This window comes from Zalophus californianus, chromosome 12 (assembly GCF_009762305.2).
Source record: "Zalophus californianus isolate mZalCal1 chromosome 12, mZalCal1.pri.v2, whole genome shotgun sequence".
In the NCBI taxonomy this organism is placed as follows: Eukaryota; Metazoa; Chordata; class Mammalia; order Carnivora; family Otariidae; genus Zalophus; species Zalophus californianus.
The window spans coordinates 93,920,379-93,943,949 of NC_045606.1; the positions used below are offsets into that span (position 1 = coordinate 93,920,379).

Genomic DNA, 23,571 nt, shown 5'->3' on the forward strand with positions numbered 1-23,571 from the left:
GTTCCTCCCAAAGCCTCATGACATGCATCGGTCAGGACAAAGACATAAAACTGCAACCTGAGAGAGCCTGCATCTTTCAGAAGGGCCTTATTTATTTCTAGGAGGTAGCCAAGCCCTGGAAGTTCAAGAATCATTAAGAAATATGGCTTCAGGGGCGTCTGGTTGGCTCAGTCAGTTAAGCATCTGCCTTCAGCTCAGGTCCTGATCTCAGGGTCCTGGGGTCAAGTCCCACATCCGGCTCCCTGCTCAGTGGGGAGTCTGCTTTTCCTTCTCCCTCTGCCTCTCCCCTCTGCTCGCACTCTCTCTCTCTCTCTCAAATAAATGAATAGAATCTTGAAAGAAAGAAAGAAAGAGAAAGAAAGGAAAGAAAGAAAGAAAGAAAGAAAGAAAGAAAGAAAGAAAGAAAGAAAGAAGAAAGAAAGAAAGAAAGAAAGAAAGAAAGAAAGAAAGAAAGAAAGAAAGAAAGAAAGAAAGAAGAAAGAGAGAAAGAGAGAAAAAGAAAGAAAGAAAGAAAGAAAGAAAGAAAGAAAGGAAGGAAGGAAGGAAGGAAGGAAGGAAGGAAGGAAGGAAGGAAGGAAGGAAGGAAGGAAGGAAGAAAGAAAGAAAGAAAGAAAGAAAGAAAGAAAGAAAGAAAGGAAGGAAGGAAGGAAGGAAGGAAGGAAGGAAGGAAGGAAGAAAGAAAGAAAAATATGGCTTCAGTTTTAGTGAGCAAGAACCAGAGCTATGATACTTTCTGTCAGCACGGTGATATTTCCTAGGTTCCAGAGCTATGATACTTTCTGTCAGCACGGTGATATTTCCTAGGTTCTAACTGGCTGGCACTATCTTTCAGGATGTCCAGTACTCTGACATAGACTACATGGATGGAAATAAGGATTTCACCATTGATCAACAAGCCTTCCCTGATCTCTCAAATTTTACCAACGACTTACATAAGCAAGGACTGAAATATGTAATCATTATGGTATGTTCAAACAAGTCTGGTGCCTCGTTTTCCCTTTCAATGTGCAAAAGAAATTGACAAAAATAATATTTGTTATATTTTTTTATTAGAATCCTGGCATCTTAAATGACTCTGACTATCAGCCCTATATGAATGGAAGGAAAAAGAGAGTATGGATCTTGAGGGACAATGGCTTTGCCGTTGGGCAGGTAATTTTGCAAGGAAATCAATAAATTACAGTAATTTGGGGAAGTTTGTACTTTTATTATGAAAGTGAGTAGAAGCACGTTGTAGTATCATCACTGTTTTCATGCTTTAGAGGCTTCCTTTATTATTATTTTTAAAACAGTAGATATAATAGTAAAATGATTAAAATTCTGAAGGATTTTTAAAATTGAAATATATTTGACATATGACATTGTGTAAATTTAAGGTTTACAGCATGTTGATTTGATACATTTATATATTGCAAATTGTGGGGAGAGCACTTCTACCGTATCACATAATTATCATTTCTTTTTTTGTGGTGGGAAAAATTAATACCTAGTCTCTAAAAAGCTAGCCCCTGACCTTCTACAGGTACTACAGATATTTGAGAGGCAATGTATTATAAGAAGAAAATTCATTTATTCTTAAAGGCCCCCTGCCTCTCAATTTCTTTCTCTTTTCCAAGACAATACATTCAGCTACAATAATGTAGTAGGATGATCACAGTCTAATGTGAAACCTGTCTCAGCTAATGCACTTTTATTTTACATGAGACTTAACAGAGCCCAGCCTTTTTTCAGGCATTGGAGTAGGCTGATTAGAAGCCTATTTCCGGAGTACTTTACGTCAAATCATGGAGGCAACTTTCTATTCCAGTTACATATAGGGCCAGCCCTAGCTGACTAGATTATGTGAGGTTTACTAAAACTGATACTTAATCTGAGAGTTTATGTGGCTGCAAGTTGTGTTGCTCCTAGGCGGTTTACTTTTCCAAACCTGTCTTTTCAGGGTTATCAATGCCCCCTTAATCTCCCTTTAACTGCTCACTTAATTCCTATCATTGACTTTGTTTACAATACTTAATTCTATTTACTTTCTTTTTCATTGAGTCTAAACTTCTATGAAATAGTAGTTTCCTTCCTTCCCCAAACCAATGCTTTGGTTTTATTGTTTTGTTTGAAGTGAATTTCTATAATATCAGACCGATATTCATATGTAAGTACAAAATCAGAGCCCGTGGTCACATATACATGATTTTGATTATCTAAAAAGTAGGTTATCCAGACCTGTGAGTCATTTCAGTAGTACCCATGTTTGAGTGGTGTACAACTGGTAATTTGCATATAATTACAAGAATTTAATTAGTTGCCTCCATTGACCAAGAAATACCTTGACCAATCACAAACATTTGATCTGAGATGTTGGCAGAGGTAGTAGTTTTGGAGGTGGGTGGAGGTTTATTATAAAGGTATTTGGGTGGTGCCTGGGTGGCTCAGGTGTTCAAGCGTTCGACTTAGGTCATGATCTCAGGGTTGTGAGATTGAGGCCTATGTCGGAGTCTGCGCTTAAGATTCTCTCCCTCTCCTCTCCCTCTGCCTCTCCTCCCACCCCCACTCAGACTCTCTCTCTTTCTAAAATAAACAAACAAATAAATTAATAAAAATAAAGATATTTGGTTGGAATGAAGTTTGCGGGGCCTACTCTAGGTAGAGTGTTGCTACAGGTGACTTCTTTACCACATTGCCTATTTCCCGAGTCCAAAATTACCTCTAGTTATTATTTGGTGCCCTGTCACCTAACACAGGAGACCGGGAGTTCAACCCATTTAAACTGAGAATTTTCAGCTCCCATCTTGAGTTTTAAGAAGTCTCTGCATATTCATATTATATGTATCTTATAATATATAAATAAATATTAACATAAAATATATGAAATATATAACACATAATATATCTTAACATATGTAAGATATACATTAATTATACTGCCTGAGCATAAGGTCCTAAATGACAACCTATGAGTTTGTTGGGAAAATGAACAAGAATGTAAGCACAAAAGCTTGTATCCTATCAACTCAGAGTTTTCAATAATTTGGCTGTAATTTCTATCTTTGCACTATTTCTGGAAAATGTTAAAAGCTACATCGGTAGGAAGAGATTAGGAAGAGAAGAGAGGATAAGAAATACTGGACCTGAGTAAGAAGCACAAAATTCATCTCACCATTTAAAACAGGTTGTTTCTCTACCAAACCAAATGTATCATTTATAAACATCATTCTTCAAAGCAGGTTTAAATGACCTTTAATTAACACATTAAGTGAATCCAGTCATTCTCTCCTAAAATCTTACCCAGTTAGAGGGATGAGTGTTTTTAGACTGTTCTCCCAGCTGGTCTGACATCATAAAATTTTGTTATTGTGTTTTCATAGAAAGAAGACATCTGATGGCTTCTCATGTATTTATGGCTGTTTTTCCTTTCCTTTTTTCTTCTTTTGGTTCCTTGCATCTAGTTTACTATTTAGTTTGATGGGAAGTTTTGATTCTGAAATGGTAAGATGTCTGGGGCTCCTGGTGGCAGAAGCAATAGCGGCAATGAGCGTGTCTGTGGTCCCCAGGCACACCCACTGCCACCGCCTTCTTCTTTGTTCCCTAGGGATATCCCGGATGGACGGTCTTTCCTGATTATAGTAATCCAACTTGCACTCAGTGGTGGACAGAGCAGTTCAGTGAATTTCATAAAACTCTCGAGTTTGATGGAGTGTGGATTGTAAGTTGTTATGCCAGAATCAAACTTCTTTTGGAAATGGATAGTCCAAGATTTGAGAATGAGCTTTGACCCTGATCTGTAACAAAATAGTTTTCTTGACATAGTGGTATTTAGTATCCTTTTACTTAATGCGGAGCTTATATGCAGGAAAATAGACCCCCTCAAGACCCCAGATTTTAATTCTGGATCTGCTACCAACTGATTATTTCTTTTTTGAGAAAGTCCTTTAGTTTCCCATGGCCTCAGCTTCTTCTTCCCTTAACTGTCTTTCAACTTAAAAACACTGTTTTATGAGAGGTTGTTGCACCGATCCATTAAAATTTAAAGTTAATCAGAGAATGATTTAATGAACCCCTTTCATTTTTTAGGTGGGGATAGCAGGTGGAGATATTTCTTTGAAATTTGGAAAATTATCTGTTAGCAAGATTAGGCATCACCTATTTTTAATCCATTTTAAAGAGACAGATTTGGTCTCCATTATATCTTCTTGTCCCTCACTGAGTGGAATAAAAAACAGGAGGAAAGTATAAAACAGAAATATCCCTCTGTCTTAGGTTCTTTCGAACAGCACTGAAACATTAACAGCAAAAATAAAACTCACATTATTCATAAGGTAAGAATTAGCTTTTGGAACGGTATCGTTTAATTAGCTAATGGAAATCAATGTATAAAAGGTAAAATGTGCTTGATACCATTTTGGGTTGGAGGGCACCTTAGACACAACCCAATCCGAAAGATGAAACAGAGATCAAGAAAATTTAGGAAGATTACTCAAGATCCCAAAGTCAGTTAGTAAGAGGCCCCAAATGTGGGGCTTCCAGTTGAGTAAACCTTGCCAGAAGACTAACCCTGCATCGGTAACACTTCCCTTTGTGCGTCTTGTGTCTTTGAAGGAAATGGATGAAGTATCCAGCTTTCTCCAAGGTTCTGATTGCGGGTGTGAATGGAACACGTTCAACTTTCCTCCTTTCACTCCCCGTAAGTTGTCTGGAGATACACTTAGAGCAAGCTCAACAGCACTCCGCGTGGCTGAGAACAGTCTCAGTGCAAGGGGCCTGCGGGCACCCTGGCCGCTCCCCTACCCGAGGCCTTGCTGTGCCCACGGGCTCTGGCCACCTTCTGGCCGCCGGAACCCGAGGGCAAGTGTGTGGTGGACGCACGCCTCCCTCAAGGGGCTCTGCGTCCTCCCATTCTCTTCGTGGTCTCCAAACCCCTCAGACAAATGGTTCAGTTTTCAACTTTGTGAGAATACCATAATATTTTAAGGTAGAAACTACCTTCCATTGAAGGAACTCTGTAATTTTGTGAACTTTTTTTTTTTAGCTCATCAGCCACAATTTAAAGCATCCGTGGTTCCTTTTAGATCCTTCTTATTTTTAAATCTCATTCTTAGTCAGATTTTCCAGTCCTGATTTTGAAAGTATGTATGTGTGTGAAACAGTATCAAATAGATTATGCTGTGGATTAACACAATAAAAATTTATTTTTTGCTCGTATACTGCAGCATGAGATGTGTGGCTCTCATCCAAGCAGTGGCTCAGGGATCTAGTTACTTCCATTGCTTGGTTCTCCCATCTCAGAATCCTTTGTTTCCAGCTTCCTGGGTGAAGGAGAGGGACAGTAGAGAAGTTTTATTGGCAGGCCTAGAAGTGGGGCGTATACAATTTGCTCGCATTTCTTTGCTCAGAGTCCAGTCAGTTATTCTCAGTTCAACCTCCAGCGGAAGTGTGAAATATAATCTTAACTCTCCCAGGAAGAGAACACAGCCTTGGTGAGGATCTGACTAGTCTCTGCCAGTTGATTCTGGTTTGTCCACTTCACTTGCACCCTGGACTATGGATGACCTGTTTCTTTAGCTCCTTTTGGTCACTGAAGGAGTGGAGAACTTTTTTAGGAGGAATCTTGGCTTCAAACCATTTAACCTCTTGCAAAATCTGCTGTTTGCTTGTCTGCTTATTCCTCATTCTTCTCTGCTCAGTCTATGACCTCCCCCCATTTTTTTTTCCACTGCAGATCAGTTTATTATGTTTCTCTTTTAATCTCTTAATCTTCTTAGCGAGAACTAAGTTTTTGTTTTTTGTTTTTTCTATAGAAAACTGCAATCTCATCCCCTTCTGCCTGCTTCTGGCAAGCACCTCACTCCCCAGCTCCCAACATTTTTGTCGGCCTACCTGTGACAAGCCACTACCTCATAGCTGCTCTGCTTCTCACCTTTTCAGGATTGGACAGTACACATTAGTGTGATAAAGACTTACATAAATTACCTTTGACCCTGGGACAATTTTAGTGTTTTTTTTTCTTATCATTGAGGTGGTTGTGAGTCTCATTCCACAAACCGAGCTGTGCCAAAAATATAAATTTCATGTTTTATCATTCAACTTAATTTCTGATTAAGTTGGGCTGGTGAGATTCTTTTTTTTTTTTAAATATTTTATTTATTTATTTGACATAGAGAGAGAGAGAAAGAGTGAGCACAAGCAGGGGGAGTGGCAGGCAGAGGCAGAGGGAGAAGCAGGATCCCCACAGAGAAGGGGGAGCCCGATGCGGGACTCGATCCCAGGACCCCGGGATCATGACCTGAGCCGAAGGCAGTCGCTTAACCAACTGAGCCACCCAGGCGCCCTGGGCTGGTGAGATTCTGTTGGGCTAGTGGGAAAAAGTCAATGTCAGGGTTTCCTGGTTCCATTACTTTCTGGAACTGTGCTTCATACTGAGGCCCTATGTCCGTGGCAAGGCCTCATGAAGGAGAGCTGATATGGCGCCCCGCCCCATTATTGGTTCATAAGAAGAAAAGGAAAGAACGAGATTCTAGGCTACAAAGCAGAAAATGTTGAGCATTTTTGGCATGAAAAGGGAAAATAACAGTCAGACAATGGTGATTCTAGAAGCAGGATCTGAGTTCTTCTTCATGAAACCACCCAAATGTCATATCTCATTTCTTAAAAAAAAGCATAACGGGTTGAATGCTTATAATGGAAGAATGAAAGTACATCTTTTCCACTGCCCCTCATCTCTGTTCCTTACACACTCAATTCTTCTTGATCAGATATGTGTAGAGAAATGTGGTGCTTTATTTACATTTCATCTCAGGCCAACTTCCCATTGCTCTCCACTCATTTTCCAGTTGTCTCCACTCAGCGCCATGTTTTATGAGCTCTGAGGGAATACACCTTAATTTTAATGATCTATCTCAGAGAGGGGCTTAGTGTGGGTCCCAGGTAGGATGTAGCATTTAGGATAGAGTTTAAAACTGGAAAGGATTTTGTCAGGTGGAGATTGGGTAGGAAGGTGCAGTCACCGGGAAGGGAATAACTGGGTGGTTATTTTGTTAGAGCTGATTGATTGGGAAGTGCGTCACTAATGGCTATTTCCCCACAGGAATTCTGGACCGCTTGCTTTTTGCAAGAACCCTCTGCATGGATGTAGAATTTCAGTGGGGCTTTCACTATGATGTCCATAACTTGTATGGCTACTCCATGGCAAAAGCAACACACTTGTAAGCACTTGGTTTTTGCCCTAATTCCCTTCTGGGGGTGGTGGGAGGCGGAGGGTTTTCTGTATCTTCCATAAGTATGTTTTTCAAATATATTTTGTGGTTCTAAGGATGTACAACTCAGATCTTAGAGGATACTTAAGAGCTCTTCTCATAGAGCCCCTTGGTGCCTGTGTGAGATTAGTTTTGATTGGCTTGTGACTAAGGGACTTCATTAAATACTGGTAGGCAGTAATGTGTGAGGTATTTAGAGCCCTGAGTTGGAAGCCAGCCCTCGCTTAGGTCCTGTTACCAAACCACACTAGGGTTGCCTGATTTGGCAAATAAAAATATAGGACCCAGTTAAATTTGTAGTGTACACACTTATACTAAAAACGATCCATTGTTTAGATGAAGTTCAAGTTTGCCTGAGTATCCTTTGTCTACCTGGCAGGGCTACCCACACCACACCCTCCTGGCTTCTCTCCCCACTGCCTTCCCCAGGCTCCCTCTCAGTTCTCCTGTCTGCAAACATATGCTTATCTTTCAAGCCTCTTTTCAGATGTTTCTAGAAACCTTCCTGTCAGTTCTAGGAAAAGATTATTTCCCTTTTTTGTGTTACCTTTGTTTGTATTACAATATGCTCAATATGCAAAAATCTTGTATGATAACATTTAGATAATCCCCCCTTTTTTCTCTTGCTGGACTGCAAGTTTTTTGAGGGAAAAGTCACCCCTGTAACTTTAGCGTGAGGAATAGTGTATGTACCTGTGTTGAATAGCTGCCTGGCCTGAGGAAGAGACATCAGGAAGGGCCTGCAGGGGGCCTCGTGAATCAGAGGCAGCAACTGCCCCTGTTTTGTTCTCCAGGACCGTTTTGCCCTCCTGACTTTGTATTATGTGAGATTGCCCAGGTGAGAGAGAGAGTCCTCGTCCAATAAATGCAAAAGTTTTGATCTCCATAAAAGGAGCTTCAAGAAGAAGGACACACATTTCTGATTTTGTTGTCCTCTCTTTTATGACCTCTGTCTCTCTCACTCTTCCTTTCCTGGGAAATAAGCTAGAAGAATAAAGCTCAGTTACCTCATCTTTGAAATGAGAGGCTTGGATTAATGTTTCCCACAGTTCCTTCTTGTTCTGATCTATTTTGACTCTAAGATGCTTCTATCTAAGAACAGAAGGTGGGAGGGAGAGTGGCTACATGCCTGGGGTGAGAAAGGATGGGCAGGAAGAGGGAAAGAGAGTTGTAAATTGCTTCATTGCTAGTGTCACCGTGTAATAAAAGTGCTGTAAGATTGTGCGGGGGTGGTTAATATATTCTAATAGCTATGATTAATAGTTAAAAGATAACTATGAGGGAGAAGGTTAAGTGCCCTTCTGAGTTCTCTGGATCAGGCAGAATGACCTAAGTCCCCCGAGAACAGTGGGGATAAGTGGAAATTGGCTTTTGGATAGGAGGCAGAGTGGTGAAAAAACAATTAAGATGTTTTTTGTTCAGTGGGATCTGAGCATCAGCAGCATTTAAGCCATAGATCTGATGAGTATTTGGCTCAGCCTTCCTGGAAGTATCGTTTGGGGGCAGTGGTTACTGGTCTACCCCAAGAAGGAACTTCTCCCTCCAAGCTGAAAGTGGAAAGACCAGATCCCTTCAGAGATCGGGACAGATGATAAGCCTGCCAGAACTGAGGGACAGAAAAGAGAAACTTGAGGACCTCTGAATAAGATTGTTCCTCTGCTCTGGAAAACACAGACTTAACTAAGCTGTGGTATCATAAAGGTCTGCCTCTAGATAAACCTTTAACCTCAGATAACTTTATCCCCGTTTCAGTTTCACTCTGTACAACCTGAATGTGTTTCTTTCATGGTGGATGATTACAGAGTGCCATAAACCCTCTAGCCAGTGCTAACAAAGGCAAAGCACCTGCTTGTCAAGATCAAAGTAGACATGAGGGTAGGAGGTGAAGAGGGAGTGTTCTTCTCTATGGTACCTTTCTTTTTTGGTCATTAAATCGTCAAAATGGAGGACTTCACTCTTTTAAACCCATATTCTATTTCAGAATTTTCTCCCTTTTGCCATTATAAATCATTTTGCATTTATAGACTTGCCATAAGGTAGTACTCAGGAATATGAAGTTGGGGCGCATTGGTGGCTGGGACAGTGTCTGTGAGGAACTGCCCAGGGCCTGGTGATACACTTGTCTCAGACCCTGTACTGAAAGGGAAAATAGAAGGGTTCGCAGCGATTGTGGTTCAGGTATTACCATACCATAGTTGTGATTTTGTTCATTTTCAGATTGCTAAAGGAAGGTATGAACTGCTTAGCATGGAAGGAGGAGGGAGGGAGAGGCATTTCAGGAAAGTGCCTATGCAAAAGAGTATTCAGAATAAAAGCTAGGAAAATAACTTACATCTCACATCTCTTACATCTCATGTTGTTACCCCACCTCATGTTCCCCTCCATCCTGAAGTAATTATCTTTCTGAATTCCATGTTTTCAAAACCTTTTGCTTTCTCTTTTATAGAGTCTTATTTGATATATGATATTTTGTATGTAGTACAATGAAAATAATATTTTATATTTTAATTGCATTTGACTTTATAAAGAGCATCATAGGTCATCTTTTGAGACTTATTCATTAAAGTTAATATTATTTTGCATAAATTAAGATTTCCTAACATTGGGAATTGCTAATAATAAATTCTGAAGCTTTAGAGGAACCCAGCTGCCTAGAACCCAGCCGGTGTACCAACTGTTCTTATAGGGCCAGCAGAGGCTGAGTTCCAACCTGAGCTGGTGCTGTGTTAAACAGGATTGATTATAAAGGGGCAGCAAGACATGGAAACAAGGGACATTGGAAAAGCTTTGTCTAGAGGGAGAAGATGGGGTCAAGAACTCAAGACATGGCTCCAATGTATTGTTGGCCGAAAGGGCCGGAACACAACTGATCCAACAAGAGAAAGAGCATAATCAAGAGGACGGGAGTGTAGAGACATTTCTTGGGGGACTGGACTGTAGATGTTTGGACCGTCATATATGAAGTCTGAAGCCTTATTCAGAAATGGGAAAGAAGTTCTTAAAAATGCTAAACTGGGTGATGGGCATTGAGAACATGATGTAATGAGCACTGGGTGTTTTATGCAACTGATGAATAACTAAACTCTACAATCTGAAACTAATGATACACTATATATTAATTAATTGAGTTTAAATAAAATAATAAAAAAATGCTAAACTAGTTTGCTCACCTAGTTTATGAAGCCATGTTGTTTTTTTCTGTTTGGTTGGAACGCCCATTACCCCTCTTGGGTACAGGTGAGTCCTAGACATTCACAGCTCACTTCACGTTCAATTTATTGTATTCCTTTTCAGGGCCATGGAGAATATCTTCCCCAATAAAAGTAGCTTCATCTTATCCCGCTCTACTTTTGCTGGATCTGGCAAATATGCTGCACATTGGTTGGGGGAAAATTCGGCCACATGGGATGACCTCCGATGGTCCATCCCTAGTATCCTTGAGTTCAGCCTATTTGGTATCCCCATGGTGAGTTTTACTCTCAATCAAGGAACCTTAACCTTTTTCCTTTGGCATTATTTCCTTTGCTAGTCTTTGAGGTGTTAAAAACCAAGGGGCATTTATGTCTCCCTGTGGTATGTATTAGAAAATCCATTTTTATATGTGGCATGGACTGTCTTTTGAAGATAGAATGGTAAAATTTTATCATTGGGTAGTCATCCATGGAATCTTTGAAGTTAGCACAGCGACACCGTAAGTAAAATATGTTAGCATCACAGAAAATTCCATTAACAAAGCATCAGTGAATAGCAAAGTATGAAATTGGGAATTGAACATTGAAATGAGTTCTTGCCAGCTGATTCATCATGTACATTTGCTAATTTCTTACATTTGGCTGGGGGCTGACTCTGAAAGCCTGGGACCTCTGTAAGCATGGAATGGTGGAAGTAAGATTTTTTCCCCCTTACTACACAGGTATCCAGTCAATGCTTTCCCCACTATCACTGACCACTGTGTTTGTATTATGTGCTAATTCTCCAGGTAGGTGCCAACATCTGTGGTTACACAGAAAATGTCACAGAGGAGCTCTGCACTAGATGGATGCAGCTTGGAGCATTTTATCCACTATCAAGGAATCACAATGGGCCTGGATTCAGGGTAAGGTCCCCAAGAAAAGCAATAGAAACTTCTTGAATTCTCTAATCTACTTGTCCTCAAAAAGGATTGAAAAAAAAAATCCTACAAGTTGGCCATTAGAGCAGACGGAGAATAGATAAATTTTGGGCCATAGACCTAAAGAGCAGAGTATTGGGATAAGGGTGCATGGCAAGTATGTACATATTGAATGATTTTATTGTATTTTATATTGATTTATATTGATTTTCTTAATTCATCAATGAAGGTGAGAAGGGTTGTTAGACTTTCTATGGTGCTGCTGTCACTTACTTCTGTTACCGCCTGTATAAGATGGGACAGTTGGAGTCCACTGGTATTTTACCTCAAACAGTAAAGGGAAACCACCTCTGGATATGGAAGGGGCAAGGTGGGATGGTTTAGGGAGTGGCAGACCAGTGATCTGAAGATTTTTTTTTCCCCTATTGATAATCAGTGAGGCTCACAGGGAGAGGATCAAAAGCATTTAGCATTGGCCTGCTTCCTATCCTCTCTCCCTGTTCCTCTCCCCACTCCTGCGTTGAAAAGTGATTTAATCCAAACCCCCAGGTGCTAAGAATAGAATGCTTTTAAGGAGCTCGCTCAGCCAGTTTGCCCTGCCCTCTGTCACCTGTGACCTATGCCATCTGGCCCCAGCGGCTGGACCTCTCATGACCCCACCTCTGACTTCAGCAGCCAAGTATGAATGCAAAGAAAGAGCAAAGCCCAGAGAAGGGAGTCTCTGGCCTGACGCTGCCGCCGGGCTCCTTGCTGGGTTAGGATGGAGCTCCTAACTTTTCCCAGCTGAAGGGATGACCTTTCGTTATCTTTTCCCAATCCTGCTCATCCTGTAGCATAAAAGAAATGCACTATTAAACAGAATAGTGTTTTTAGAAGGAGAGATTGAGTGTGTTTTTGTGCAGGAGCCAAATTTATTTCAGTTAAAATAGGAAACCGTGTTTGTTACAACATTCTATCTTTCCATGAATGATTTGCGAGACCCTGCCCTCCTCACTACTTTTCACTCTTTTGTCCTTTCCTATCCAAAATCATGGTTTTGATGGGTGAGTATATAGAAGTGGGCTCAGAGCCCCTCTTAAGGAGATGTCTGGGACAATAGCAGGAGCAAGTAATAAGGAACGTCCTTTATTTTAATGAAGTAATCTGCACTTGAAGTGTTTCAAAATTGAGTAGGTTAGCTCTTAATGGGCTCAACAGGGTAACTTACTGATGATCATTTTAGCTGCCATTCTTGACTTTGTCTCTAACTTGGGAAAGATTCACAGCCAAATCATCAAAGTATTTTAGCCCCAGACCGTCCTAGCCATTTGCGATCTGGAGAGATTTATTTCTGAACTTCTAAGCAGGTGGCTGGGAGCGGGTTTGGCAGGTTGCCTTTCTCTTGAGATGGCCTGGAAGGAGTTAGCTAAGAGCACTCAGATCACTTAGGCTGCTCAGTTACAGTGCTTGTTTTCCGGTCCCTCCGCGAGGGCTATACAATAGAATGATAGTGAGAGCCACACATCAAATTTAAAGGTAAATTTAAAAAGTAAAAAAAACACAGAAACAATCATTTTAAATATATTTTGTGTAACTCAGTATGTCCATAACATCATCATTTCAACCTGTTTGATACAAAATATGATCAATGAGATATCTTGTATTTTTTTTTAAGTCTTCAAAATTCAAGTGCATTTTACGCTTACAGCAGATCTCAGTTTGGATGCTAAATTCTCAGCAGCTGGAGTGCAATAAACCAAAACAATAAAGTTATATTTAATGGAAAAATCTTTTATTTAAAAATATTTTATTTTTAGTTTTCATTTTATTTAAAAAATAGTTCTTTAAAAATATTCAGTTTTTAGGATTATATTGAAATTAACTAAAGTCAAGTAAAATTAAAAGTTCAGTTCCTCAGTCTTACTAACTACATCTCAAGCGTTCAAAAGCTCCCCGTGGTGTGTGGCCACCATAGTGGACAGTGCAGCTCTACACATTCTTGGCTGGAGACCCGAGTGATGAAGGATGTGGAGTGTTATTTTCATTGGTGTCTGGCCTCAGGGTTTTCATGAGCCCTACACTGGGGGCGTAGAGTGGTCTCCTGGAGTAGACCGCTCTACTTTCTATTCCTTTTGAAGGGAGGAAATGAGCATCTTTAGGAACAAAAGAAAGGAATAAGTTTAAGTAATTTTCTCTGAAATTCAGTCCCAGTAATAGAGTACAGGATGACAGATCTCAGTATGACATACATTATCTTTCACATCTTACAAATTACAAGGAAAATGAACAAAATGAGCCCCATCATTAATGGAAAAGTTCTGTTTCTGGGTCCTAAGAAAATTAGATTTCCCTTCTAAAGGGTTCTTTCTTTGCTCTTGGATAAAGTCATTATTTTTTTTTGCATGTTGTATATTGAAGAAAAAATAGAGGTCACTGTCTTTGGGGTAGAGAAAAGAAAACAAATACCGATGGTGAAAACATTACAGACAAAACTAGATGTAAATTTTAAAATTGCAAATTCATAAAATTGCATGGAAAGGAAAAGACGGAGTATAGATTATGGTGGTAGGCAATGCAGCCTAAGGCAGTGGGTTTCAAATTCAGAATCTTTTTACCGGTTGTACAACTTACTGCTATTATTATTATTAGCCAAATGAAGTATTATGAGAAGCCTCAATATATAACAAATTAGATCAGCTAAGAAGGGAGCCGGGGTCACTGTAGCCCCTTTATCTCCATGGCAACCTCCTGGGCTTTTTTTTTTTTTTAATTGATTTATTTATTTTTGAGAGAGGACAGGTGTGGGGAAGCGTGTGTGAGAGGGGCAGAGGAAGAAGGAGAGAGAATCCCAAGCAGTCTCTGCACTGAGTGCAGAGCCCAACTCGGGGCTTGATCTCATGACCCTGAGAGCATGACCAGAGCCCATACCAAAAGTCGGATGTTTAACCGACTGCACCGCCCAGGCGCCCCACTCTGTGGACTTCTCTATCACCCTTGAGGTTATCATAGACTGGGATCAGAAGACACATGTCAAATTTAAACTCTGTCACCTGCTTGCAGTTTACATTGGGAGAGTCATGTAATTTTTGATACTGTTTTTTCATCTATAAAATCAAGAAACCATACCAAGATCCTTTTAGTTTTGGAAATGCTTTGATATCTTCCAAGTTGGAGAACAAGCTACTTTCATCTGAGAAAGCTTCTTATCATAAGGGAACACACTTTTAAAACGCTATGGAAATATCTCATATTTGTTTCATTTTCTTCTAGGACCAGGATCCTGCCGCCTTTGGTAAACACTCTCTGTTGGTGAATTCTTCCAGATACTATCTGAACATCCGATACACCTTGCTGCCCTACCTCTACACCCTTTTCTACCGAGCTCACACACGGGGGGACACCGTAGCGAGACCCCTGGTCCATGAGTGAGTTTCCTGACCCACAAAGAATCCCTTTAGGTTGTTCATTTCACTTGCCTTGTTAGTAGTAACAAGGTTAGTGTGGATCTTGTTGCCACCTAATGTGCTTGCCTTGTACTGGAGGCTTCATCCGCCTTCTCTGTTTTTCAGGTTCTACCAGGACCCAGCTACTTGGGATGTGCACGAGCAGTTCTTATGGGGGCCTGGACTCCTCATCACACCTGTTTTATATGAGGTGTGTTTCTAATCTGGACAATGGGGTAGAATATCTCACTTGTTCTCGTGGCTCTATAGCTGAATAAGCTGAGTCTGGAGTATCTATGGCTGCATTTGAATATGAATATGAATATAAATATAAATATGGGGCGCCTGCGTGGCTCAGTCACTAAATGTCTGCCTTCAGCTCAGGTCATGATCCCAGGGTCCTGGGATCAAGCCCCACATCGGGCTCCCTACTCAGTGGGGAGCCTGCTTCTCCCTCTGCCCCTCACCCTGCTCATGCTTTCTATCTCTTTCTCTCTCTCTCTCTCTCTCTCTCTCAAATAAATAAATAAATAAATAAAATCTTTTAAAAAATATAAATATGAATGAGAGAGAGAGAGAGATCATGAAAGTTTGGAAATTAGAGAAGTAGTAATTTTTGGTCCCACTGCCCCACCAAGCAAAACAATTTCTGTTTTGCAAAATTACCTTAAAACTTGTTTTCTTAAGCATATGATCATAGACTGAGAGGCTTTAAATGCCTTGTGAGTTTGGGCTGGCTATCTCTCTGTGCTTCCTTTTGACCAGAGGACATGGGCTCTTGGGGTGGGGCTGGGAAAAGAGAAGAGGTAAGAGAGGAGTGGGGAGGGAGGTCTGGGCAAGGGGGAGGGCGTTACTCTGGAGACCAGATATGAAGGACCACATGTGCCCTCCCCAAGGGCGAGTGGAGAAGGGTGGAGAGGGATTGCGATGCGGCTGATCACTTCATCAACATGGGGCATCGCCAGTGTACTCACGTCGAAGTCCCATCTCTTGGCAGCTGCTGCGAGCAGCAGTGCGCCTGCTGCAAGGCTCTCCTTAGAGGCCTGGCTGTTTCAGTCTCCTCCCACCTGTCAGATTACACAAGTAGCCCGGTGAACGAACCTTCTCTGCTCTTAGAAAGTTCGGGAGCCTCGAAACTTAATTCCTAGGCACAGCTGTGCTTTGGGTAAACTGCCCAACTTTTCTGAGTATCTGTATTTATACCTGTAGAATGGGATGGTCCTAACCACCTCTCAGGATTGTTCAGCTGAGCACGTGCAACCACACAGGAGGTGCTGTGGAAACTGTAAGGGGCATGCTGATGTTGTTCAATATTGGTGTTTCCCTAGAGTGTGGACCGAGTGAAAGCATACATACCGGACGCCATCTGGTACGACTATGAGACAGTAAGTAAGGCAGCCCTGCTTGGGTCAGAGACCAGCCTCTAGCAGAGGGCAATTCTAAGGCAGGAGTCCTGGGAGCTTGGGGTAGGATAATAGCGCAACGTTTTATATTTGGTTGATAGAGGGTACTTTTCTGTAAGGAAGGCCTTTCTAGGTGTACTATGAAATAATTTGCATAACTGGGATAGGTTTAGGGGAATTTTCATTGTATCAGCCTGGCTACTGTGCAGCTATGAGGACTAGTTATTGGCCTTAGTCTGGGATACCCTAGTGAATGAAAGCCCAGTTGTGGAAGAATCACCACACGGTGTAATTCAAAGAAATAGGCAGGTTGGAGTCTCAGATCTGCTATCTATTTCGATTATGCCTTGGGCAACCCTTCGCTTTTGGGGGTCCCTGCTTTTCTTTCTTTCTTTTTTTTTTTCAAGTTTTTATTTAAATTCCAGTTAGTTACAATATAGTATGTTAGTTTCGGGAGTAGAATTTAGGGATTCATCACTTACGTACAACACCCGGTGCTCATCACAAGTGCCCTCCTTAATGCCCAACGCCCATTTAACCCATTCCCCCACCATCTCCCCTCCAGCAACTCTTAGTGTGTTCTCTGTGGTTAAGAGTCTGTTTTATGGTTTGCCTCTCTCTTTTTTACCCCTATGTTCATCTGTTTTGTTTCTTAAATTCCACATATGGGTGAAATCATACAGCATTTGTCTTGCTCTGACGGACATATTTTAAATGAGGCAACTGAACTAGAGTGATCTGCACGGTCGCTCCTAGTTCAGTGGTCCCTTATCTGCTCTGTCATCCTTGTGTTGGTTAGGGGGTAGCCATCCAGTGGAGGAAACAATCGGTGGAGATGCTGCTGCCACTCGATAGGATAGGACTTCACCTCCGAGGGGGCTTCATATTTCCCACCCAACAACCCAACATAACCACAGAGGCCAGGTAAACTCCTCACTCTTCTAAGGCGTGACTGCCCTGGGGCTCCAAGGGAGGGTGTTATGGGACAGGTAAATGGACACTAAAAGTGGTTAAGTCAAGGGAAAACATCTCCAGTCAGGAATCTCTCTCCCCTGCTTTCAAGGTCAGCCCCAAAGTGGTACCTTCGTGTTCATTTAGCATAAGGTGGCCTCAGCTCCTTCACGTTTCTAGAGTCTTTCACTTGGGAAGTGAATCAGATTTTAAGAACAGTCAAAATAATCATTTGTAAGGATTTCTCTATGACCAGAGACTGTCTTCAAGTAGATTTTCTTGGGCATGAGAGAATTCAAGTTAAATAAGAGGTAAGAGTTATCACAAGGAAGTGAACATAGCTTCCAAGGTCAAGAGCCAGAATGTTCAGGTAGACACCCCAGCTCTATCACTACCATGCGTTGCCATGGGCAACGTCCTCTCTGTGTTGCTGCTTAGCATGAGCAAACTGGGGATGACAATAGTTGGACTTTTTCATGTCATCAGGCAGGTTAAATGGAATAATAGACATGACTTACTGTATATAGGACGCTTAGAAGAATGGCTGGCCCATGGTAAGCGCCCAGTAAGTGCTGATTGTTACTAGTATCACAAACCCAGTCTTTGGCAGGAACTGCCTCCTTCTATCATTCTTCCTATGGTCATTCATTACCAACCTCTGCTGTCTATCCACACCCAATATCCATGTTTCCATAGGATGTCAATATCTACTCTATTTCTGGGGTCAACTCTGAGTTCATCTGTCCCTGAGGCATGAAAGGGGCTAGTTGAACAAAGTCCTAAGCTTTCTTCATTCTTGGAAACTGAGAGTTGCTCTTTTACAGTCGAAAGAATTCCCTGGGACTCATTGTTGCCTTGGACTACAAGAGAGAGGCAAAGGGCGAGCTGTACTGGGATGATGGTGTATCTAAAGGTAGGCTTCCCTGTGACCCCCCTCCCTAGGGTTCTCAGTGGGAACTAGTCATTGCAGGCTGTCCAGTATGGCACTAACCCTGTTATCATCGGTGCTGATTTCTGTAAGCTTAGAATCAATTTATTCCGGAAGTTTGGTTAGCCAAGCACAACGCATTAAAATAGACTTCAGATGAGCAACTCGTATGTTATTGACTACCAAAGCAACAGACATTATTGCGTTTAGTTTAATTACTCTCTTCTTTGGGTATCATTACCAATACCAAATAACACATTTTTGTTAATAGATTTGTAAAATACTGCTTTGGTTACTATTGAGGGGGAAGTATCTAATTTGTATAGTATGCTTTTCCACTGTAAGATTCCTGTAGAAGTAACTGACATAAGCTTATGGTCTGTGATTATAAAAAAAAACAAAAAACCCTGCCCTGCGTAGAATTAGCATTTATTGGATGTTTATTATTGCACTGTAGGCAGAGGATATGAAGATGAATAAGACATAGGTATTAGGCATTGCCCCTGAGGAACTCCTGGTCCAGCAGGATAGATAAAATATACATGTGGATGCCCTATAAGTGCAAGTCACAATGTTTTAAATGCCAGCAAAATGGTACCACAAAGTGCCATAGGAGTTTGGAGGGCGGAGCAGTTAGGGTTGGTTGAAGCGGCCCAGGAAACTTGGTGGAGGTTTGGCAAAAAGGGGCAGAATCTGGGTAAGCAGAGAAAAAGAAGAGAAGAGCATGACCGCACAGCTCCTCTGCTTCCTATAATAATGGGTACTCCTCTATCTTTCTCTTCTAGATGCTGAAAAGAAGTATATTCTGTATGATTTTTCTGTCACCTCTGTAAGTACTGTTTTTGAGGAACACACGGTGTATGCTCTTTTCTGTGGTGGTGTTTTGAGTTTTTGGTTTGCTATAATGCTTGGTCATGTGGAACAGGGGCCGTGCCTAATGGCCCCAGAAAGGACTAGAGTTAAAACGAGAGTTTTAAATCTATGTTAGATATATAAACCTCTCAAGTCAGTATGGCTTCAGTGAAGAACTTGTTTTTTTTTTTCTGGAAAAAAAAAAAATCATTGTCTCTGAGCTTGATATGAATCCTGGCTTCTGAGTTGTGTCCTTGGCAGGGGGCTGGGGAGGGGGGTACAGGTATGTGTGGGATGGGGGGGTGATGAGTGGTATGGGGCCTTTATGAGGTTCTTCCATAATGGCCTTCTTTTCCAGCCCCCAAAACTTTGCCTTGGACACAGGTATTAAGTGGTGGTTTTGAGATGTTGGAAGATACGGAAAGATACAGAACAACACTTGCCTCATCTCTCTCTCTGGGGCACCGAGGGGAAGGAAGGCAGTAATGCTAGCAGATGATGTGAGAATTCTAATTTGATTTTCTTAGAAGGCTCATTGTGCATGGGTGGAGATTTGTGGGGTATCTCTTTATTTCTCCTTTCTTTTGAGGAAGGAAGAATGAAGAATAAGAAAACATGTTGTTTTTTAATCTATTCTTTTTATTTTGAGATAATTATAGAGCCCCATGCAGTTGTAAGAAATAATACAGAGAGTTTCCCTTGTCCCCTTTACCCAGTTTCCCCTCATGGGAACATCTTGTCCTTTCAAGAATGTGATGTAGATGGAATCATACAGCATGTAAGCTTGGAATTGGCTTTTTTGCCCTCAGCAAAATTCTCTCAAAATTCATCAAGTTGTTGTATATTAAAAGTCTATTCATTTCTGTTGCTGACTAGCATTCCAAGATATAGATGTCGACCTTTTGTTTAACCATTCATTTAATAAAGAGTATCTGGGTTATTCCAGTCATAGCTATTACAAATAGAGCTGCTGTGAACGTTCATGGATAGGTTTCCATCTGTCGGGGATAGACGCCCAAGAGTGCAGTTGCTGTGTCTTACAGTATTTGCATGTTTAGTTTTGCGAGGAACTGCCAAGCTGGTTTTTAGAGTGGCCGTACCATTCTGCATTCCCACCAGCAATGTTTGAGTACCCCAGTTTCTCTGCATCATAACCAACATTTATGTTGTCACAATTTTTTTTTTTTTAAATTTAGCTCTTCTGATAAGGGTGTAATGACCCGTTATTGTGGTTTCAGTTTGTATTTCTTTGATGTTTAATGATGTTGACTATCTTTTCATTTGCCATCTGTGTATATTTATATTCTCTTAGGTGAAATGTCTGTCCAGGTCTGCCCATTTTCTCATTGACTGGCTGATTTTTCTGTTCGGTTTTGAGAGTTCTTTATACATTCTAGAGAGGACTTCTTTGTTGGATACATGGTGGGTAAATATTTGCTATTAGTCTGTAGGCATGTCTTTTCATTCATTTAACAGAGCCTTTCACAGAGCAAAAGTTTTAAATTTTGATGGGTCTAATTTATCATTTCTTTTCTTTTACAGATTATGTTTTTTGGTGTCCACTGTAAGGACTCTTTCTATTTCTAGGTCTTGAATATTTTTCTCCTATTTTTTCCCTAAAAATTTTAGTTTTTCCTTTTACATTTAAGTCTGTGATCTGCTTTGAGTTCACTTTTATACACGATGTGAGATTGAGGCGCAGGTTTTACTTTTGGCCTCCGGATGGCCAACTGTCCCAGCACCACTTGTTGAAGACTCTTTGTTCTCCACTACATAACTTTTGCACCTTTGCAAAAAATCACTTGGGCACGCTTGTGGGTCCCTTAATCTTTTTATTTTTTTATTATTTTATTTTATTTTATTATGTTATGTTAGTCACCATACAATATATCATTACTTTTTGATGTGGTGATCCGCGATCCATTGTTCTCGTATAACACCCAGTGCTCCATGCAGTACGTGCCCTCAATACCCATCACCAGGCTAACCCATCCCCCCTCCCCCTCCCCTCTAGAACCCTCAGTTTGCTTTCTCGGAGTCCGTAGTCTCTCATGGTTCGTCTCCCCCTCCGATTCCCCCCGCTTCATTTTCCCCTTCCTTCCCCTAATGTCCTCCGTACTATTCCTGATGTTCCACAAATAAGTGAAACCATATGATAATTGACTTTCTCTGCTTGGCTTATTTCACTTAGCATCATCTCCTCCAGTCCCACCCATGTTGAGGTAAAAGCTGGGTATTCATCCTTTCTGATGGCTGAGTAATATTCCATTGTCTATATGGACCACACTTTCTTTATCCATTCATCTGGTGAAGGGCATCTCGGCTCTTTCCATAGTTTGGCTATTGTGGACATTGCTGCTATGAACATTGGGGTGCATATGGCCTTCTTTTCACTACATCTGTGTCTTTGGGGTAAATACCCAGGAGTGCAATTGCTGGGTCATAAGGTAACTCTATTTTTAATTTTTTGAGGCATCTCCACACTGTTTTCCAAAGTGGCTGCACCAACTTGCATTCCCACCAACAGTGTAAGAGGGTTCCCCTTTCTCCACAACCGCTCCAACATTGTTGTTTCTTGCCTTGTCAGCTTTTGCCATTCTAACTGGTGTAAGGTGGTATCTCAATGTGGTTTTGATTTGAATTTCCCTGATGGCTGATGATGACCACTTTTTCATGTGTCTGTGAGCCATTTGTATGTCTTCTTCAGAGAAGTGTCTGTTCATGTCTTCTGCCCATTTGTTGACTGGATTATTTGTTTTTTGGGTGTTGAGTTTGAGAAGTTCTTTATTGATCTTGGATACCAGCCCTTTATCTGTTAGTGTCATTTGCAAATATCTTCTCCCATTCTGTCGGTTGCCTCTTTGTTTTGTTGACTGTTTCCTTTGATGTGCAGTTTTTATCTTGATGAAGTCCCAAAAGCTCATTTTTGCTTTTGTTTCACTAGCATTTGGAGATGTATCTTGAAAGAAGTTGCCGTGGCCAATGTCAAAGAGGTTACTGCCTATGTTCTCCTCTAGGATTTTGATGGATTCCTGTCTCACATTGAGGTCTTTCATCCATTTTGAGTTTATCTTTGTGTATGGTGTTAGAGAATGGTCGAGTTTCATTCTTCTGCATGTGGCTGTCTAATTTTCCCAGCACTGGGAAAAAAAATAAAAGAGAGAGAGACTGTCTTTTTAAACATCTTTTTTTTTTTTCTCTCCAGTCTTCAGTTCCACCTTGGTCAGAGCTACACTTCATCACTTTTGAACTGTGGTTCCCTGGGAAGGTTGTCTGCTTCCCTGGGGCTTCAGTCTTCTTGTCTCAAGAATGGGCTCATTGTAGCTTCAGCCTCACAACTTGCTGTCGGAATGGAACAAGATGCTTAGCACCATGCCTGGCACGGAGTAAACACTCATAAATTTTAGCTCCTATCCTCATTATCATTAAAAGAAAAAAAAATATTTAGGCACTCTGTGTGTGTGTCTTCATCTCTGTATGCCAGTGGGTCTGTGTGTGTGCTGGTGTCTTTTTGTTTGTTTTAAGAGTACCCATTTTGTCCACTTGGAAATCCTGTGATGTCGGGAATATATTTCCTGAGTGATGGAATCAATAAATAACCAGTGAACCAAAGCAAACGTGAAATATTACTGCAAGATTGAAGACCATGAAGAGTCTGGGTTAGCAAATTCCCTGGGGACGATCACCAGGCACCCGTTAGAACTTCAGAGATAAAAGACATACCTCAGATGTCAAAAAGCAAAATGTTGAGGGGTATTTGGTGATGTACCTGGTTTCTAAACAGATATTTTTGTGGTTTTGTTTTTCCAGAACCGTCTACAGGCAAATATTACAAATAATAACTATACGGACCCTAACAACCTCATGTTTACAGACATCATAATCTTGGGAATGGACAAGCAACCTACCAATTTTACCGTCTTACTTAGTAATTCTGCCACCTCCATTTCAAATGTTGCCTACGATGTTTCATCAAAGGTGGGAGACTGTTCCATCTTTGGGGTGCCCTTGTCAAAAGCCCTGGGCTAAGATTCTGACAGCCAGCTCTCCCTTGCTCTTTTGACTTTGGGCAGTTACAGAGACAGCTGGCTTGCTGAAAATCTACCATACCACAGGGCAGTTGCAGAAGGAGAAACATATGCATGCTAAATATGGACTCCTGAGCTTGGTTTGTATCAGAACACTGAAGAAGACAGTGGGAGCTGGGACCCTGAGGCAAGGCAGTTCTTCTCTGGGCAGATTTAAGACTAGACCTGCAGATTCCAGATGTGATACAGTGAAAATATAATTCAGTACATTGGCCTAGTTCTGGAGAGTATTTAAGTTACTCATTTAAGTTAAAGACTCTCTTTGTTTTAGACACAATTGACACACTACTTTTATACCATTACAGAAAAGGAGAGTTGGATAGAACATTAGGGGTAATTCAGTTCTGCCCTTACTGAATGAGTCCCTTACATGCTAATCTTCAACAAAAGGTTCCAATGGTTAGTTGACTATTTCAAGTGCTGGGAAATTCACTATCTCTTAGGGCAGCCCCGTTCCATTTTGACAATGCAGATAGCAAAAAATAAGAGCCTGGTTTCTGTACTAAGCAGAATGGGATTCCGGTCCTAGCTCTGTTGTTTCCTAGCTGCGAGATCTTGGGCAAAGCATTAAA

General features: G+C 41.1%; 1 protein-coding gene across 1 annotated transcript in view; it reads left to right on the forward strand.

Annotated features, from left to right (window-relative positions):
- Positions 1–23,571, forward strand: part of MGAM2 (maltase-glucoamylase 2 (putative)) — a 102,928-nt gene that overhangs the window by 37,424 nt on the left and 41,933 nt on the right. The window contains exons 11-24 of the mRNA XM_035723415.1: positions 833–964; positions 1,054–1,152; positions 3,584–3,697; positions 4,591–4,675; positions 7,076–7,193; positions 10,539–10,710; positions 11,224–11,340; positions 14,605–14,759; positions 14,904–14,988; positions 16,106–16,162; positions 16,980–17,104; positions 17,956–18,044; positions 18,845–18,888; positions 22,722–22,889. Of these exons, the coding sequence (XP_035579308.1) occupies positions 833–964; positions 1,054–1,152; positions 3,584–3,697; positions 4,591–4,675; positions 7,076–7,193; positions 10,539–10,710; positions 11,224–11,340; positions 14,605–14,759; positions 14,904–14,988; positions 16,106–16,162; positions 16,980–17,104; positions 17,956–18,044; positions 18,845–18,888; positions 22,722–22,889 (1,560 nt within the window). The remainder of the gene's footprint in view (positions 1–832; positions 965–1,053; positions 1,153–3,583; positions 3,698–4,590; positions 4,676–7,075; positions 7,194–10,538; positions 10,711–11,223; positions 11,341–14,604; positions 14,760–14,903; positions 14,989–16,105; positions 16,163–16,979; positions 17,105–17,955; positions 18,045–18,844; positions 18,889–22,721; positions 22,890–23,571) is intronic.